At 38.7% G+C, this 19,815-nt stretch overlaps 2 protein-coding genes across 3 annotated transcripts; both read left to right on the top strand.

Annotated features, from left to right (window-relative positions):
- The first annotated feature begins 3,535 nt into the window (after nucleotides 1-3,535).
- LOC120014524 (soluble inorganic pyrophosphatase-like) lies at nucleotides 3,536-7,384 on the top strand. 2 transcript variants are annotated; one of them, XM_038866493.1, is made up of 9 exons: nucleotides 3,536-3,690; nucleotides 4,454-4,595; nucleotides 4,818-4,846; nucleotides 5,228-5,293; nucleotides 5,775-5,882; nucleotides 5,980-6,045; nucleotides 6,560-6,680; nucleotides 6,888-6,969; nucleotides 7,094-7,384. In XM_038866493.1, exons 2-9 carry the CDS (start codon nucleotides 4,466-4,468, stop codon nucleotides 7,134-7,136), a joined length of 645 nt encoding a protein of 214 aa, XP_038722421.1. In that variant the 5' UTR covers nucleotides 3,536-3,690; nucleotides 4,454-4,465; the 3' UTR covers nucleotides 7,137-7,384. The 2 variants fall into 2 exon arrangements, with proteins under 2 accessions (XP_038722421.1, XP_038722422.1); XM_038866494.1 differs by having other exon boundaries at nucleotides 3,541-3,690; nucleotides 4,448-4,595.
- Nucleotides 7,385-13,421: 6,037 nt separating this feature from the next.
- Nucleotides 13,422-19,674, top strand: LOC120014831 (auxilin-like protein 1). The gene is made up of 8 exons (XM_038866906.1): nucleotides 13,422-13,977; nucleotides 14,398-18,058; nucleotides 18,129-18,201; nucleotides 18,308-18,381; nucleotides 18,463-18,528; nucleotides 18,623-18,712; nucleotides 19,024-19,200; nucleotides 19,535-19,674. The coding sequence occupies exons 1-8, from the start codon at nucleotides 13,583-13,585 to the stop codon at nucleotides 19,568-19,570; spliced, it is 4,572 nt and encodes a 1,523-aa protein (XP_038722834.1). The 5' UTR covers nucleotides 13,422-13,582; the 3' UTR covers nucleotides 19,571-19,674.
- The last annotated feature ends 141 nt before the right edge of the window (nucleotides 19,675-19,815 follow it).

The raw sequence follows: 19,815 nt of genomic DNA, 5'->3' as shown, positions 1-19,815 counted from the left end.
ATATCCCCTACATCAAAAGTTTCTTCTCGCCTATGCAAATCAGCATACGCCTTCATTCTATTATTTGCCTTCTCCAAATTTCTTTTAAGCTCCTTGAGTAACTCATCCCTTTCACACAAGTCACGATCCACTTCATCATTGGGAGATGACCCTTCGACATAACTAGGTAAGTGCGGGGGAGCACGTCCATATAAATACTCAAAAGGAGATCTTTTAGTAGAGACATGATAAGTGGTATTATACCAATATTCCGCCCAAGCTAAAAATTCCTCCCACCTCCGAGGATTATAGTGAGTGAAAGCTCGTAGATATTGTTCGAGAGATCGATTAGTTACCTCAGTTTGGCCATCGGACTGTGGATGATAGGCCGAGCTCATGGATAATTGAGTTCCTTGCAATTTAAACAACTCGCCCCAAAAATTGCTAAGAAAAATCCTGTCCCCGTCCGAGACAATGGACCTAGGAATCCCATGCAACTTTATAATATTGGCAAGGAACAACTGAGCGACGGACTTGGCCGTATAGGGATGCACCATAGCTACAAAATGAGCGTACTTTGTCAGTCGATCCACCACCACCATTATTCCATCGTACCCATTCGATCGCGGCAACCCTTCAATAAAATCCATCGATATGTCCTCCCAAATTTTATTGGGCACGGGTAGGGGTTGAAGAAGCCCACTAGGCCTTCGCGAATCACTTTTAATACGTTGGCATACATCACAAGCAGCTACATACCTTTGTACTTCCCCTTTCATGCCCGGCCAAAAGAAGACTTGAGCCACTCGTACCCAAGTGCGGTAGACCCCAGAATGTCCGCCAATGCAAGAATCATGGAAGTGATGTAGAATTTTTGTTTTCAAGTCTGCCACATCTGGTACGAAGACCCTTCCCTTAAACTGTATCAATCCAAACCGTAGCTCATAATCAGGCTTAGCCTCGGGCTGGGCAGTAATTTGAGATATCAAATCCTGGCACTTTGGACAAAGCTTGGTACACTCCCGGATCTCATTCCAAATTGGCCAACTAGGACCAGAAACTGCCCGCAAGACCGGACCATCCTCCTTTCGAGATAAGGCATCGGCCACAGCACCAATGATGGAAACCCACACGTGCCCACAGCACGAATCAACCCCCCTTGCCAACCAAAGCCCAACCGACGCCCTTACGGGCCGGCTGTAACCAAGGCCCATGGGCTGAATCCCATGAAAACCTTGGCTGGTAGGTTGAGAAGACCTACCGCTTATAAGCTAGGGTCGGTACTCCTATTTTAACGATGTGGGATTCCCATCAGACCACCCCCCTTGGGCGGCCGACGTCCACGGCGGCTACGCTCGCCTGGCGGCTGCACTCGCCCGACAGACGGTAGCCCTTTCCCGGACGGCAGCCCTCTCCGAGGATGCACGACCTCTCAATGAAAGCACCAATGATAAATCTTGCCCTCAACTGAAGTTTAGAACAAGCAGTGGTGAGAATAAATTCTCGTTTTTGATTGATAATTTTATTGCCTCACTAATTATTCCAATTCCTACTATAATTGAAAGTACGCACTCAAGGAAACTAATTTAAAGAAACCAAATTAAAGTACTAATAGGAATACTAATACTAATAGAAATACTAACGTCTAACTTTAGCCACTTTCAGTTAACTTCTCTTGCCTCATTGCTGATATGGCAACACCGTTATCGTTAACCTGCCCATCTTCAATTCGCATGGCTTGCATGGCCTCTTTCCCGTCCTTGCGTTGCTCTTTCATCTTCAATCGACGAGCCCTATTATATGCATTCTTGAGCCTTCTACCTTGGTCTTCATCACTCATACCTAACAAATGCTCGAAACTTGCATTAAACCTATATATTTTAGGCCATATTGCTGCAAGCCTGCAAATATAGTTGCCGACCACTAAGTGTAGTGGCTAGCGGCCGGCCAAATTACGTGTTTCTTTCAATTGACACGCATGGGTCTCCACTATCCAGTGATTGTGTCTAGTGAAACTTGGATATACAAATCTTTGATTTGGGGGAGAAAATGTTAATCAGTATTTTTTGTTCTCACTATCCCAAATACTGAGATTGACGCATATAATTCATGTGGAAATAGTATACCCTAAAATAATCTATATGAAATCGTAAGCATCTAACTCAACTTTTAAGATAGATTGGAGATCAGTAAGATTGTTGTTTGGGCAATATATGCTAATATCCAAAACCCAAGTGTAATAAAATCCAACTCAAAAATTTACAGAAGTATTGTTCGCTTTGGATTTCAAGGTTGGTACGATTTTTTTTAAAAGGACTTGAATCTTGACTTATAAAATATTTTAATTTCTCTCAACTTTCCAGTGTTGTACATTTTATCTTGACACCAAGTAGGATTAACATATATTCCTAACACAAATATCATATGAACCTCTTAAGTACATGCTATTGCCTATAAATAGGTATTGGGATCTCTCTAATCTCTAGTGCTCATTCTGCCATAATCAAAATGTTGGGCTCCACCCTCCTCGCCCCCACATGATATTTCTATTACCATTATCAAGTCAATTTCAATGTATTTGGGATTGCAATACTCCTTCATAGACAAATTTAGCCCCAACATATGTTTGTTGTACCAAAATTAGGGTAGGTAACTTATGCTTGAACAATATTTGACTCGGTTGACAATTGATTGGGTTAGACATATGTGTATATAAGGTTCGATTCCAATGAGAAAACATATTTCTCAACGGTATTTCAAAAAAAAACAATATTTAAATTATAGGCATCCATGTTCTTCAAAATTGTCTCTCTCAAGTTTCAAGTAGAAATACAAAAACATCTAGATATACGTAATAATTATATGAATAAACTATATTTGGGCCAATGGGATGCCAATTCGTATTTCCAGATCTCTAATGACCTGGCCTCGAGGCACACAACCCACTCTATGTGATTTTGGGCCGGGCCGGGCCCAACGCACTATCAGTCTTTAAAAAAGTACCGATATTGGATATTCTATCTATGTTTTTTATGGAAAAAAAGTCGATACGAATATACAAATGGAATATTACTTTTTCTTTGGTAAGCAAAAAGTTGCTTTTTATACATTTAATATGGGCAAACTCATATTTTCAAGCAGACGGTCACAATAATCTCTCACTTAACAATAAAAATAAGTTGATCAAAGTCCAACACATGATCATAAAAATATTACTCCAAAATCAAAACTCCCAATGCAAACAAATTTGTGGAATGCGCGAGAATATTATTGATCATTTGCTTATAATGCTAGTAATAATAACCGAACTGGCAAATATGGATGATAAAAAATCGATTCTAGCCTACTAGGTCGGGTCCAAATTGAACAATCACACATTTACTAAATATTTACGTGTATGAACCCTAATCCGAATTGTATTTCGAAAATATTTAATTGATTGATATATTATTGTTATTTTTAAGACATAAATAAAGTTCGGACTTCGGACACATCTTTATTTTCTGTTACCGTCCGATAAACGTGATTCGCATCCAACGGTTTGAGATTCTGCGTAGACCAGGCGCTGAACGATGCCCAAAAAACGTCTCTCACCTTCATAAACAAACAAACCTCAAGAAGCTCTTTCTCACTATATTATACAAAACGCATTTCCTGTACATGCACTTGATTCTCTAGCTTTACTTTGCGTTGCTGGTGCCTCTCGTCTCTGTGAGTTTGGTTTTACGGCGTTTTAATGGCGTAGAAGCTTTTTTGCCTTCTTCGTATCTTTGCCTTTTGCTTGCATTTGTGCTTTTTCGATGCGTGTTTGTTTGCTTAGAGAATCAGTATTAGTGGGAATTATGCGAATAACGCTTTTAGAAATGGTGTTTATTGGTTAGTTGATGATGTATTCCAATGGCTTTTGCATGTCTGGGTTGCGAGTAGTGTTGATTACTTGATTCTGGATGATTTTTGTTCTGGTGGGTGTTTTGAGGTAACGAGCACTAATCCTGGAATCAATATTTGTTAGTCATATGTTTCGAGTATTTTACGGATTTCTCTGTACATTTTTCTACTGTGTCACGGAATAATCAATTGAGGCTTTTATTTTCTTTCAGGTAATTTTGTGAAGATGCTTTTGATTTCTGAACTAATTTTGTAGTTGTGTTCTCATGTGTAAATCTGCTGTCTTTGCAATTAGGGAAATCTATCGTCGTTAGAACATTTTCCCTCCAAATTGTTTAAGCAAATAATGTTATTATCTGGTTGGGTTTAGTTTAATCGCCATCGTCATCATCTAAGCCTTTCTCCCAAGCTGTTTGAGATTGGCTACATAATTCCATAAGATAGTAAAATAGTTTAGTTCAGTGCTGCTTCAATTTGTATCATTCATGACTACTTGTGTTTTGGTCTATGTGCTTATGGCCTTATCAGAATGATTTGTATTTTCGCAACTAGTATAATGAACATGTTGCATTTGATGAAGCTGCAGTGAAGAGTCAAAATGGAAAACAATTGTGGTGAGGTGAGTGTGAGAAACTCAGGGTTTCCTCGTGTAGCCCTCAATGAACGGATTGTTTCTTCGATGTCACGCAGATCTGTGGCTGCTCATCCCTGGCATGACTTGGAGATTGGTAACACTATTTGTCTGTATATGTATAGAGAGATGTAGATATACATATACGCATGTTTGATTTTATTTTTGTCGTTGAGTTGATATAATTCTTGAGTGTTATATATGTTGGATTCCTGAGCTAATAGAATAACAAATACTCACTTATCGATTGAATGCTTGTTTTGTATTTCTATATGGAATTTTTGGCTAATTATGGTGGTTGATTACATGATCTATGCAGGACCAGGTGCTCCAGCAGTTTTCAACTGTGTAAGTTTTGGCTTCTTCATCTGTTGCCAGTTTTTTTCCTGTAACTTGCTAATATATAAGTATAATGTTCTTTGGGCCATACAAGCTTTTTGATATGTCATTTGAGCTCTCACTCCTTGCATCCATATCTTAACTGAAGTTGCTGGTTAGTCATGAGAGTTAATATAATGTGTAAAGACAGTAAAGAACCTCTCGTGTGGAGGCTCTGCATTATAATTTGATATTTAAGATAATAGAGAAGTAGACTTGTGACCACTGAGGGGTTTCCATAATGTTTGCCTATGTAAAGCTCGCACTATGTGAAAACTTTTGTTTGTAAATTATGGTTATGTCCCTAGACTTTTCACTTTACCAAAGTGCTAAAGTAATCCTCTATCACAGGTGGTTGAAATCGGAAAAGGCAGCAAAGTTAAATATGAACTTGACAAAACAAGCGGCCTTATAAAAGTTTGATCTCTTTCCTCCCTTTTTTTATTTTTCCTCCAAGCTTCATAATATATTTGATTGTCATCATTGAAATGCATTGCTGGTGTTGACAGATAAGAATTGCACATATGTTTGAGACTTAAAATACTGATGATGTGCACTTAGTTGCATTAATATAAAGTACATTTGATTTGGTTTATTTAAAAACTTTGGTCATTGAACTATGCATTTCAACTGCTTATATGCCTCACTTGAATATCCTGAAAAAGTTTTTTTCGATTTCACTGTAGATATTGAAATAGGAACTTCTCTGCATAGTGTGGACCATTCTATTTGTACAATTGCAAATCACGGTTATGATTCAAGATCCATCATACTCCCCTTTTGTGAAGTAGATCTTTAGTTTGTGCACTTTTGCTAGGTTATCTGGACCTTATGTTAAACCTATATATGCTTCCGTTATGTGAAGTAGATAACTAAAGATTAACTTTCTCATAATTAGGTTGATCGTGTTCTATACTCTTCGGTTGTTTACCCCCACAACTATGGGTTCATTCCCCGCACAATTTGTGAAGACAGTGATCCTATGGATGTCCTCATACTGATGCAGGTAGCATTTTTCGGAGTCACCAGAATTTATTGCGAGGAACGTATATCAGATCTTTCCTGTGAATGCTAACTGATACTTCGATGTTTCTATCCCATAGGAGCCTATTCTACCTGGTTCGTTCCTCCGCGCTCGTGCTATTGGTTTGATGCCCATGATTGATCAGGTAACTAATTTTGACTTTTCCTCCTGACTTTTGGATTCTTGATTTCAACTGTATGAATAAAACATGAACACCTCATTAAGATGCTCTTGGTTATTATCCAATGATGTAAAAAGATTGCTCATTACAGTGGGTAATGGGAGTCTGCATGGGTCATCTTCTTCATCATTCTGTCAGTCTGCCAGTTGTTGAGGTTGTTAACAAAAAAGAAGAAAAGGGCGGAAAATGAAAAACAAATATAAAATTAGGCTTATGCATTTTAATAGAAGTTTTAGCCAAATGTGGTACAGTGTGAGAACCAGTAATTGAGGGAAGCATTTGATGATTCTAACATTAAATTTTAATTTAAATGGTACAGAGGTCAGTGATGTATCAAAATAATGGAACTTTGTGTTAATTTACCTGCAATAATCTCAAAAATATATTAAAATCTTTACATATCCCTGGATTTTTTACTCTGAACTGATTTAAGATTGTTTAGAATAAAGGACAAACATAACAAGTAATTTTGTTGCAGGGTGAAAAGGATGACAAAATCATTGCAGTATGTGCTGATGATCCAGAGTTCCGCCATTACAAGGACATCAAGGAGCTTCCTCCACATCGCCTGGCTGAAATCCGCCGCTTCTTTGAGGACTGTATCCATTTACATACAGAATTGCTTACATTTATTCATACATCTTGTTTGACGAATTGGAGTTGTGATCTGCTTCTGAAGAATTGCTACTCCTAACAGATATGGACTTTACGGCAGTTCCTATGATTTTAATGTTAATCATAAAGCCATGGTTACCCTTTATAGTATGTACATGGTGCACTGTATATCCTTCACTCATTGATCACAGACAAGAAGAATGAGAACAAGAAGGTTGACGTGGAAGACTTCTTGCCAGCCGAAGCTGCAGTTGACGCCATCAAATATTCCATGTGAGTTTTCAATCCGTTATATGAACTTAAAACTTATCTCTTCTTGTTCAGACGTTGAGCAACACAATTTTCTTTTAACTTGCAATCCGTCATCGTCTCTCATTCATCATTGTTCCTATTGCAGGGATCTGTATGCATCGTATATTGTCGAATGCTTGAGGCAGTGACAAGTTTGATGACTAACTAAAGAATGGCTGTGATCACTTACTTATTATATCTATTTTCCATTCCTGTTTCCTTTCTGTCTGCAAATCTGCTAATACTCTTTTTAAGTATTCAGGCATTACAGTGCTTATGCTACACTTTGACATGCTATCCAAGTCCTTATCTTGGCAGTTTCTGAAATCAAAATTTATTGTAAGCTGGGTTCTGATTCTTCTGAACCTGAAATGATGGCTATAGTTTCTTGTATCTTGGTGCAGTAGTTTTTTCATTAGTCTTCATGTGCTAAGTGTTGGAATATAACATGCAATAAACCAATTAATATTTATATTGCATGAACAGTGAACAAGCTACAGAAATAAAACAGTAACATTAATCAGAAACAGTAACATCAGCATATATGAACTCAATAATTGATGTTTAAATTAAAATACCAAAAACCGTAAACGATGCTTAAATTAAAATACCAAAAACCGTAAACAGTTGATAGGAATAGTGGGAGCGAGGTACGCCTTTCACGAATCTCCTTAAAGAGAAATGTCCAGCCACTGGTGCCAAGCTCTCCGGACAGACTCTTCCCAAGATACAACGCTCCGCAAACCACTAGTAAGCAGCACTTCAATACTAATGGACTTAGACGAACCAATTTAGAATTGCACTCTCAAACAGATTGAAGACAAGGAAAGCGAGACTTAGAAGAGCAGCAAAATGACAGAAGAAGAAGAAGATTTTCTCTCTAATGAAGCTGCTGCCAAGGCTCTCCTTATATAGGAGGCTTAGCAACAAAAACCCAGAAAAATCAGTGAGAAATCACTGATTTTCGGGCTGGCAATTTGACCAAGCAAGGTTGCAACCACCAGCCCATATCTTGGGCTGTTGCAACTGCTCTGGTTGACCAGGTAAGATGCCTGAACAGTCCATATTCAATGCATTTGGGCCTCTCTTATGGGCTTATAACAAAGTGCAAAAATGTAAGAAATTATTGGGCTAAGTCTGCGAAGGGCCTGATACGCACGCACGCTCGCCTCGCCACGCCCGACCGACCGGCTAGGCTCGGCGGGCGGGCGCGCGCGTGTGTTTGAGTCCAAGTTCATAATGTGGAGCCTCTCACTCCTACAAAAGCTTGGGTGCCCTTGGGCCCAAAGTTTTACTACAACACTTGGGCTTATAAACAACACATCCACATGATATTTTTCCAATGTGGGATTCTCATACACACACTTATTGCACTATGTCCATCATGCTCATCATGGTCACTTTGGAGTCTTTTTACATTCAACCAATAAATGATTTGGTCACACTAATTGCTCCAATTTATTGTCCTTATAACAAGGATCAATTGCCCGTAATTTTCATTCAATAATTATTATTGAGCTTTCAATTAATAATGGTCAAACTATAGTTGACCCTCATTTTCCAACACTAAGCACAGGTGTTAATGAGCTGAAATGGATTTTAGTTCGCTTCAGGAATGCTTCATTAGCTGAATCTGAAATGAAACAGTGATATGGGAAACTAGTATGTGGGCTTGGGCCTCATGTGGTAAGTACAAGTTTTCATGGGCTGAATTGGGCTTTAGTTCTCCTCAGGTATGTTTCATTAGCTACATTGAGGGTGAAACTGAATCTATAGTTATCAGAACTACGTCGTATTATGTCCTGAGCGTTTGTAAAATTTAATGATAAACACGAGGCAAAATATGATTGGATTGTCTGCGTGCAAAGTAGCCGTCGCTGTAATCAATTTTTATCAAAAACAGAGAAAGTAAAGCTAAATAGAAAACGAAAGCCTAACATCCAGCCATGGAAGCTTGATCTGAAGAAGGAAGAAGGAAGAAGTCGAAGGAGAAGAGGAAGAGGAAGAATGGGAACGCTAGGAAAAGCAATCTACACCGTCGGATTCTGGATCCGGGATAGAGGCCAAGCCCTTGATCGCCTCGGCTGTGGATTCCAAGGCAAATACTACTTCAAAGAACAATGTGCGTACCTCTTTTGATCAGAGTCTTATAGTCTTCATTGTACAATTCTGTTTGGCTGAGTTTTGAATGATTATTTGCGTTTTGGTTGATTTGTTTTCGCTGTGTCGAGGCATCGCCGATGACGGAGGAAATCCGGCTAAGTTTCTTAGCAATCTCACAGAAGAAGAGATAGCCTTCATCTCCCAGTCAGCCATAAGTTACTCCAACTTGGCACAGGTACATGCCGCAGCAAATGCTAAGAGCTTTGATGAAATTGAGTTTGAGAAGGTTCTCCATAAGAAAAAAAAATCCTCGCCGTGATGAGGACTATGATTCATTGCTTGGTGTTGTCCGCAAAACACCACAGGAGCTAATCCTTACTGACAATAATTTCCCAGGTAATGTGCCGAAAACTGCCTAAGCTGGGGGCTCCTGCTCTAGAGATTCAATGTCATTGGATAACTATAATATGCTACTAATGCAAGAGAATGGCTGCTTTTTATAGGCAAAACCTGGAACTTGGCCGCGGAGAAGAAAAGCTTAAGCAGCTGGAAATGGTCTCTCAAGGCACAAAGTAATCTGTAATGTGCCTGGAGGCTTACCATTCGTTTGCTTCTGTTGGCATAAACATGCACAATAATTGTTTTCCCTTAACCCCAAACCAAGTCCTTAAAATCTATAATTAACAATCCAGATAATGATTTGAAATCATGGTTTAAGTCATAATTAAGGTGTTTTCCATATTTGACGTTTAAGCGTTGAAGCCAAGGAAATTACCCTAAACCCCCTGTAGTAAATTGTAAATTATAAATTATAAATCAGTCCGACCCATTTTATCTATTCTAAACTGGATCCCTGACTTGAAAAAAAGGAGAGGGAAAATAAATTGAAAAATCATTTTTCTCCTTCGACATTGGGCAGAACACAATTTACTCCTTTCGGCTTTCTGTATTTCACCTGCTCCAAAGCCACACTTTGGGCCGCAAACCAGCGGGGTATACATGGGCCTGGCCCAAATACGGCCCATGGAATTCTATCCGCCAAAGAAATCCAAAAGAAAATAGAAACAGAGAGAGAGCGGACTATGTTATCCCATTCCCACTCATTGGCTGAGATTTTTCTGACCAGGATTTCGTCCAAAATGTCATTATCTTTTGAGTATAAAAAAAACAAATATCATATACAGCATGGATACTTGAATCTGGTTTTGTGTGTCCCCCACTAAAACATGCCAACCAAAAAAATGACAGAGTACATTCACTGTTAGAAAATTCAGTCAAAATACTATAATTAAATATTTATTTGTTTTGGGGTCAAAGGCTGACACTGTTTTGTTCTTTTTGGACCATCGTCAATGATTCTTAAATCCAAAAAATACATTCATTGTGTGGGAAAGACTGGACTTTCTATGTCACTCAATTGAATTTAACTAATGCAGCTGTAGTGTGGGATACAATTTTAACATTGTCGTGGAACACCAAGCCTATGTAAAACAAAAACCATGTAACACAAGTGATAAAACCACCGATATGTTCAATGAGTCAATCAAGGATGTCTCAGGAAATCTTTTTTTTCCCCTATAAACTCGCAATAATTAATTTTTATGGGTGACTTTAAATGTATAATGTTTTTTAAAAAAATCATAAATATGATTGTATTAACTATTAAGTTACCTAATAAATTAGGTAATTAAATCTCGTTCTTGAATCACTATAAAAATGGATTACAACCAACATGATTAAAATAATAAGAAAAAATGAAAAACACAAATACATCGAATGATGTCGTATTAAAACACATTCTAAACAAACTATAATTCCATACACAATAGCCAATATTGCGGTTAATTGACATTGAAGACTTTACTTATGAGAAGTGAATAGCTTTGGAATATAAAATTGTTATCAAGAAGTTTGTATTCATAGGCTTCATAGTCAAGCAATCTTTACAACTTTCATTTGTACAAAACGCATAACGTATAATTAATTATCACACAAATAATCAAATTCATTTATTAATCATTAAAATAAACATATTGATCATAAAAAATATATATTAATAAGTGCAAGAATGATGATTTCTAAAAGCTTTTACAAGACGTGACTTGCATAAAGTGGCGAACGGCCAAACACAATGGCCCCAGCAGGCAGCAGACCACATATTGGTCACATATAAAGGGCCCAACTGGGATTTCAAATTTTGCAACTTTTTTTCTTCCTTTTTTAATTTTTTTTTCTCTTTGATTTTTTAAAAAATGGGTAATCTCTCTTTACTTTTTTTTTAAACAGAGATGACATATTTAAATCCTAATCACTAAAATAATACACATTATTTTTACCTTTACAATTAGTGACTCGAGTGTAAATGGTAATCTCTTTGAATCTTAATTTGAATAAATTAAATTAATAAGTGAAAAATTAAAAGGAAAGAGTCGTGTTACTTTTTTACATTCTGGCTAATTGTGGGCTAAACTGGGGACAAAAAACAAAGTAATCAAAAGAAGATATTGTCTCATTGTTCAACTTAATCTAGATCTCGTCACATAGAGCCTTATTTTGTCCCTTTTTGTTGTTGTCATGTCTTCTAAATGAAAGGAGTGATTAACTAGCAAGGATTAAGTAAATCTTTATAAACATTACTGTAAGCGTTGTTGCTTATGCATCACATTTTAAGATATTCTCACTAATCATTGTTAAAGTCCCACATCGATCGGTGGAGACCAAACAACATGATTTATAAACACGACCCAACATAATAATCCTCGAGACTCAAACCACATCGATCGGTGAAGACTAAACAATATGATTTATAAACACGACCCAACATGATAATCTTCGAGGCTCATTTTAGAAGGACGGAGTCCCACGAGCCTTTGACCCAAAATGTGAACAACATCTCAAGTGATTTGGGCCAAAACCTTTATATTCCCCGTCTTATTCTCACAATCTTCTAATTATATCGAGAGGGTAGGCATGTGTAGTTGTGTACTGAATCATTCATTTGGCCAATGATCAGATGAAACAAACCTTCTTGCAATGGTGTTTGACTACATTTTGATAGGTGCATGGAACTGTGGATTAATATATCCTTAATTTTTAAGTCTTGTAGGGTCTATTAATTAATTAATTAATTAGGGTCTCATTAAAAATTGGACTACAGTTCTTTTGAAATAATTAACTCACTATGGATTTGAATGATTAGGGGTAGGACCACTCAGCTGGAATTAATTCATCTACAACACATTTTTCATTATTGATTCTATACTGAATTTTGGGGCCTGTGGATATTAAATTTTATAGAATTCTTATCATCCATTTAATTAGTTTAGTTGGAGAGAGACATTTTTTTAAACTAAAAACCACACATAAGTTTGGATTGTGTATATTTGATATGAATTTAAACTTAAGCCGTCAAACACGCATGTCCATCAAAGCCCAGACATGGCTATAAGGATATTACTATCGGTGAGAATCGAATTCAGAACCTTTAAAGTGCATACAATTTAGTTAAATAGAGATTCATCAGTAACTTAGGCTAAGTGGTCGAGAGAGCACCTTTTGGACATAGTTGGAAGTAGAACTGTTTAAAAAAACCGTGTCAAACCGAATCAACCTCCAAACCGATTTCTTGGTCGGTTATTGTTAAATGTATGTTAGTAAGGACCGATCGAAAAAAACAACACAAAAAAAACGTCAATAACCAACTGAATGGTCGGTTAAATTTATGTCAAAAAATTTACCGTGTACACCCATAGTTGAAAGTTACATCCGAACAATAAAGATTAATTTCAAGCAACCTCAACTACCTTACCTTATTTACAATTAAGTAGAGATTTAGTTCATGTATAAAAGGACCATTTGCATATATCCATCAGTTCATGGTCCAAATTGAGACGTCTTAGCAACCAAATAGCTCTTTGTTGTGTCACGGGGGTTACCAGTTATGGTCCAAAGAATTAAACACACAATACGTCCAAATAGGCCCTGACTCGCTCCTCTTGTCCTTATTCATATATATCTGGTTACATGAGGACTAGGTTTAACAGTCCCATTAACATCTCTGGTTCCCAAATTCGGACAACTTGTCAACCCATTTCATGATTCACAACACAGCCCCCCACCTTTCTGGTGGTAGACACCAGTTCCATTCACGCGTTGTCACCGGTTACCGGATACACCTGTCTGTCATTCCTACCAACAACTTTATTTTCATTTTCAAAATAAAATAAAATAAAATTCGCATGCAATAATTTGGGCCCTATTTTCGTAATTCACTCATTGGCTCTTCTTTTTCTTATTATTTTCATTTTTAATATATATATTTTTTTGCTCTTTTTCGTCTGCTCTCCTCCTCCTGTCTCGGCAGTCTGCAAAGACTCTGCTCAGAAAGAGAGAAGAGAGAGAGAGCGCTGTCCGACTGTCCGCTGAAGAGGCAAAGTACTCGAAACGCAAACGCCCTACACGGGTAACTCAGAACCCTAGAGGCTTCATTTTCATGGAAAGCTACCCACATTCTCGACAGACAAGCACACTCTCCAAGAAAACCTGCAATGGCGCTGCTGCAGCGGCTAAGGGCATCGCCTACGACGACGTTTTCGGTGGCCCGCCGAGGTTCGGGATGCCTCAGACACTCGCTCCGCGCGTGGAGGACTACAGCGAGATATTCGGCGCTTTTCACGCCTCACGCGCCTCCTCGATTCCCGTGCTTGACCTTCCCTCGGTTGAAGATGATGCTGAGGTATTCTTTGATGTTCGGAGCTCTGGTTTCGACTATGGGGAGGTCTTCGGCGGATTTGACGCCATGGATTTTGCTATGTCGTATGAGGACTTGCTGAGGACGGAGGAAACCAACGGTCATGGCGGTAATGCAGATTTTTCTGAAGAAGACTGGTATGCCCACATTTTTCGTCAGGGTTTTGCATGTTCGTTTCATCTTCTTTTTCTTAATGGTTTTTAATATCTTTCTTATTTTCGTTAGAATACTTAAAATCCATGAAATTGTGCGATTAACCTAGTTGAGTTTTTGTTGGCTTTGTTCCGGCGAGTTTCTGCGATGCGATGTGTGGACTAAGATGTTGTCGAGACTCTCGTTGCTGTCTTCCGACATTCATTTAAATTTCTTTACTTCATTTGATGTTTCTGTTTGAAGTTGCCTCTGTATCTGTTGCCTTGTTTTTACTTCTTTTCACAAACTCTGTACTGATTCAGGGGTTCTATTGCTTCTTTATTAAGTTCAAGGGAACAGTTTCTTGATTAATTTTAGCCCTAGTATGGTAAGGCTCATATGTTTGTTTTGTTTTCTCATTACAGTACACCAGCAGCATCTGAGTCCTTGTCAGAAGTTTCAGATGATTCTGCAAAGAACTTACGCTTCTCAAACCAAGGGGTTTATGAGCCAGTTGAGGACACTACAGAGTTCAGCATATCATATCATAGAGCTAATCAAGGAAGCAATGCAGATATCTCAAATGGGATTACTCAAATATCTCAGTTCCATTCTTTTCCAGGATATACTCTTCTGGTTGATAAAAACACTTGTCGGAGTGGAGCAGGCTTTGAGAATCCATCTACGGAGGTTACGGAGAATAGTAATCTTAACATGGATTTTAGTGGGGAAATGAAGGGAAAGCACCTCAGGAAAACTTTGTCATACTCTTGCAATGGTGGTACAGACATGATGACGTTTGGAAATGACCTTAAACCTCAAAAAGAATACAGAAGAAATGAATCTCTTCCTAATGAGATGTTTGTTAAAGTTTCTGATGTCAGCCTTCGAACTCAGCCCTCGCGAGTGCCTCCTCCTTCTAGACCTCCACCTGCATTAGACATCGGAAAGGCTGATTCCAGTAGAGCTTCTTCAAGTTCTAAAAGTGCTGTTTCTGAAACAACTGCAGGTGATAATTCTCCAAGATTCTTTGATGTAGATATTGATGCAAGTTCATCTGCTGCTGCATCCGCGGCTGCTATGGTAGAAGCAATGGAGAAAGCTCAAGCTAAACTGAGAAGTGCGAAGGATTCACTGAAGAAAAAGAGGGAGAATTCTCAAAACTGTGCAATAACAGGGTCAAAGAAGGATAGGAAAGGAAAGGTTGACAAGACTTTTGAAATATCCAGTTGTATGAGGGATGAGTCACTGCAGAGTGATTGTGCTGGAGACCTCAGTGGAATGAGATTTTCGATTAAGCAGGAGAGATATAAGGCAACACGTTCAACTGATGCAGTTCAGGGTTCAGTAGTTGGAGAAAAAAGACTAGATGGGGCTAAAGCGTCTCCACTGCCAAAGGATAGCAAGGAATTCTGGTCAACTCAAGAGCCTGATAAAATTGACATTGTTGATGAATGGAAAGAAGCAAATCAATTTTTCGAACTTGTGAAAGTAGATAGATTGAGAGAGAAATTTGTGCAGACAGATGGTGCAAATATTTTGTTACCAAATTCAAAACAGCAGGAGTGTAAGAAGAAGGAAAAAAAGTCAGCCCCGGAAGCATATGGGTGCCGGAGAGAAAATGATAAGAAATCAAACCCAGTTGGAGAGTCTTATGAATTGGAGGGATATGAGAGTGAGGCAAAAGTACTGAAAGGAGCTTATAATCATGAAGAAAACAGTGTTATGTCAGAAACAGTCGAATGGATACGCACACAAAAGGAGCATGAAAAGAAGGTGAACATAGCTCAAGAAGCTCTTGAACATGGAGAGGATGACAAGATGTTCATAGCAGACCAACAACCTGTTGAAACCGTGAACAAATCTACTGGAGCTGATGAATCAGAAGTAAATGAGGATTCAGCTGGGAAAGAGAACAAATATGCATTTCATCAAAGCATGAAGCTGGAGAAAGCGCATCTAAAGGAGACCAATAACTGTATGGAAGGTGAAAAGAGAAGCAAGAAGTCACGTCAAAGGCGAGAAAATGAAGATAGCCAGCTTCAGGATTTTAAGGGGGAAGAAAATGAGAGAAAGCTTCTCAAGGCTCTCAAAAGAGCAGAGGAGCAGAAAAGACTGAAGGAGGGTTCTGAACAGGAGGAAAAAGAGAAGATGATCAACAAGCTGCTTGAGCAGGAGGAAAATGAGAAGAAGCAGATACATACTCATCGTGACAGAAATCAAGAGCAATCAAGAAAGGCTCTGGAGCTAGAAGAGATGGAAAGGAGATTAAAAGAGGCTATTGAACTAGAACAGAATGAGAGGAAACAGAGGGAGGCATGTGAAAGAGAAGAAAATGAGAAGAGAGTAAAAGAGGCTCTTGAGCTTGAAGAGAGTGAGAGGAGACTGAGAGAGGCCATTGAATGGGAAGAGACTGAGAGGAAACAGAGGGAGGCGCGTGAAAGAGAACAAAACGAGAAGATGCAGAAAGAGGCTCTTGAGTGGGTGGAAAATGAGAAGAAACAAAGAGATGCTGATAAAAAGGGGGAGACTGAGAAGAAACTTAAAGAGGATGCTGAAAACGACGGGGAGAGATTAGAAGAGTTGTTTGAGCAAAAAGTAGACGGAAAACTTTTAGGACAACCACAGGAGAGAAAAGAAAGTGAAATGGAGTTACGGGAACCATATGAAGAAGAAGAAACTGGGAGGACATCCAGGGAGTGTTGTGAAGGGAAGGAGACCAAGAGGATTCTTGAAAATGCTTGTGATAGTAACAAACTGAAGGGAGGGAGTGAAATACATGAGCAGACAAAGCAAAATAATGAGCAGAAGAAAACAGAAGTGGCTCAAGGAATGCATGGGCACTTGGAGGGGGAGGGCATCAGGGTATTCAATGAGAGATGTCTGCTAGATGAACACGTCAGATCAGCTCAATTTGCTGTCAAGCATGAGGATAATAGTATAGAAGTGGAAGCAAATAAAGATGCCTTTGTTTGTGAGAAAAAATTAGGGGAACCTATCAAAGCCAGTTCAGCACGTAGGAACTCTGAAGCAGTTGAAGTGGAGAATATGATGGTTGATGGAAAATCTAAAGCATCTAGCTTGTGGGAAGGTGATGTGATACTTAAGGAGAATGTATTCAAAATGAAAGATGTTGCAGAGTCGCTTAACATGGATGACAGTGTGAATAAGGCAAGGGATGACGATGTTGGACAAACAAGCAATGAGAAAATTAAAAGTGTCTCTGAGATGAACTTGGAGATTAAAAATCGAGGAAGAAAGTTTGTTAATGAACGGGGAGAAAGTAAAAACAGTATAAAACACACCCAGGTTACAGTAAATCAGGTGGACAACAAGGAAATGCTCATGTCAACTCGAGTGGTGAAAGAGTCAGTTGAAACTGGAAGAAAAATAGAAGCAGCTGAGCCAGCTCTAAGTCAAGTTAAAGGAAGTTCACGAAAAGCAGCATATCAGGTTAATATTGGTCAGAGTGCTGAAAGAAAAGAGAAGAATTTTAATGAGGCTCGTGCATCAGAGGAGAAGGAAGCTGCAAGAATGAAAAGAGAAGGAGAACTGGAGCAGGAACGTCTTAGATGGCTAGAAGAAGATATGGAGAGGGAGAGGGAAAGAGAAAAGGATAGAATGAAAAGAGAAGGAGAGCTGGAGCAGGAACGTCTTAGAAGGCTAGAAGAAGAGATGGAGAGGGAGAGGGAAAGAGAAAAAGATAGAATGGCTGTAGACAGGTCAGCATTTGAAGCTCGTGATAGGACATATGCTGAAGCTCGTGAGAGGGCAGAGAGAGCTGCTGTGGACCGAGCGACTGCTGAAGCTAGACAAAGAGCATTGGCAGAGGCTCGTGAAAGACTAGAAAAGGCATGTGCAGAAGCTAGGGGTAAGACGTTATCAGAAAAGACATCCATAGAGGGCAGGCTCAGGGCAGAGCGCGCTGCTGTAGAAAGAGCAACTGCGGAGGCTCGAGAACGTGCGGAAAAGGCAATGGCCGAAAAGGTTACTTTTGAGGCTAGAGAACGAATGGAAAGATCTATTTCAGATAAGTTCTCTGCTTCCTCCAGAAATGGCGGAATGAGACCAAACTCTTCATCCTCTGTGAGTATACTAAATTGCTGTTTTATGACTTATACATATGCAATAACATTCTAAAGGATAGAAATTGCAGGATTTGCAAAATCAATTTCAGAATGTCAACTCTTTTGGCGGTTCAGCATATTCATATTCTTCAGCTTATGGTGGTATGTGCTTCCTGAATTATGAGTAGTTCTACTTATTCTCTGCCAGCTAAATTTCTTTAGTTCTGTACATTCTATCAAGCTTTTAAACAGTTGTCTTTTTTCGCAGATGAAGTTGAAGTGGAATCACCTCAAAGGTGTAAAGCTAGATTGGAGAGGCATCAGCGAACTGCTGATCGAGCGGTATAATTTGATTAGGTTGCAAGTTACTGATTTATTTGTTCAAATCTGCAAATAAACCCTAGCATTCTGGAATTGTTGCAGGCAAAAGCTTTGGCGGAGAAGAATATGCGGGATCTGCTTGCTCAAAGAGAGCAAATGGAGAGAAATGTGAGCAGATTCTGATGATATCTCTTTAGCCCTGAACTGTTATCGTATTCTTCATTAACTATCTTTTCCTCTGTTGTACTTTGGTTGGTTTTAGAGATTGGCTGAAAGTCTGGATGCTGATGTTAGAAGGTGGTCAAGTGGGAAGGAAGGAAACTTGCGTGCATTGCTTTCGACGTTGCAATATGTATGTATTTGTTTTCCGGTTTTCTTTACTGTTGTTAGAAAAATGCATTTTAAGATACGGCAGGAGTCAGCAACCTCTCCCCTCAAAAATCTTAGAGCCAGCACGTTTTCTTACATGAATGGCTGTGTCTCATAGTTGTCATACATCATATATTCATAGATGAAATAAATGAAGAAAAATACCTCCACCACATACTGATCAGGTTTTGCCAAGAAAGGGAGTAGATACTCCAATTTACCCCTTATAAGTTTTCAACCTAAGGTATACCATACTCCAATAGGTTATTTGAACCAAGTTATCCTCATTGGCAGATCCTTGGGCCTGATATGGGTTGGCAGTCAATTCCGCTAACAGAAGTTATAACGTCAGCTGCTGTAAAGAAAGCTTACAGAAAAGCTACCCTTTGTGTTCATCCAGACAAATTACAGCAACGGGGAGCGAGTATCCAGCAGAAGTACATATGTGAAAAGGTCTTTGATCTTCTAAAGGTGTGTGTTGCGTTAATTTTATGTTCTTCGGTCACTTCTGCTATAATCAAAATTTACATTACACATACTTGAGAGAGAGTATAATCTATCTTGATTCATATGCACCTTTTAACAAAATACGTTTTCTTCTACCACTGGCTATGCCGCTCACATTGAGAACTTCGGTAGCAAATGCAAATACCTTTCTCAGGCTTCCTAACATGAAGGGGTCTTTGTGTAGTCTGTCTGTTTGAGACCAGAAAGTCGAATTTCTTTCAATTGTTGTCAGATAGTTGCATATATTAGCAGCCTGCTTGATGGTTAAGTATGATTATTTTGGTGGTTGATTTCCCAGGATGCTTGGAACAGATTCAACTCGGAAGAGCGGTAGCACGGGCGTATTGTTACTACTAAGTTACGCGCTCCTGTAAATTCTCATTTCTTGCAAGTAAATGCATTTGATGTTATTTATCATAAAGAAAGTAATTTATGTTCGCCCTATGATTCTAGTTATCTTTTTCTCGGGTAATAGGTTTTAACCACCATTATTGAAGGAAAAAAGGTGGCTGCTTTATGTTCAAAATCATGTAACACCATTTTCGTTGTTCTCAACAGAAAGATGTAAAATTTGTCAAA

This window comes from Tripterygium wilfordii, chromosome 14 (genome assembly GCF_013401445.1).
Source record: "Tripterygium wilfordii isolate XIE 37 chromosome 14, ASM1340144v1, whole genome shotgun sequence".
Taxonomy (NCBI): Eukaryota; Viridiplantae; Streptophyta; class Magnoliopsida; order Celastrales; family Celastraceae; genus Tripterygium; species Tripterygium wilfordii.
This window is presented reverse-complemented; position numbering and strand designations above follow the sequence as displayed.

Excerpts from the sequence above, each read along its gene's own strand:
- LOC120014524 (XM_038866493.1), top strand. The coding sequence starts at position 4,466 with ATGGAAAACAATTGTGGTGAGGTGAGTGTGAGAAACTCAGGGTTTCCT. Across the intron at positions 4,596-4,817 it reads CTGGCATGACTTGGAGATTG|GACCAGGTGCTCCAGCAGTT; the intron begins GTAACACTATTT and ends TGATCTATGCAG. Across the intron at positions 5,883-5,979 it reads ATGTCCTCATACTGATGCAG|GAGCCTATTCTACCTGGTTC; the intron begins GTAGCATTTTTC and ends TCTATCCCATAG.
- LOC120014831 (XM_038866906.1), top strand. The coding sequence starts at position 13,583 with ATGGAAAGCTACCCACATTCTCGACAGACAAGCACACTCTCCAAGAAA. Across the intron at positions 18,382-18,462 it reads AGCGAACTGCTGATCGAGCG|GCAAAAGCTTTGGCGGAGAA; the intron begins GTATAATTTGAT and ends GAATTGTTGCAG. Across the intron at positions 19,201-19,534 it reads AGGTCTTTGATCTTCTAAAG|GATGCTTGGAACAGATTCAA; the intron begins GTGTGTGTTGCG and ends TTGATTTCCCAG.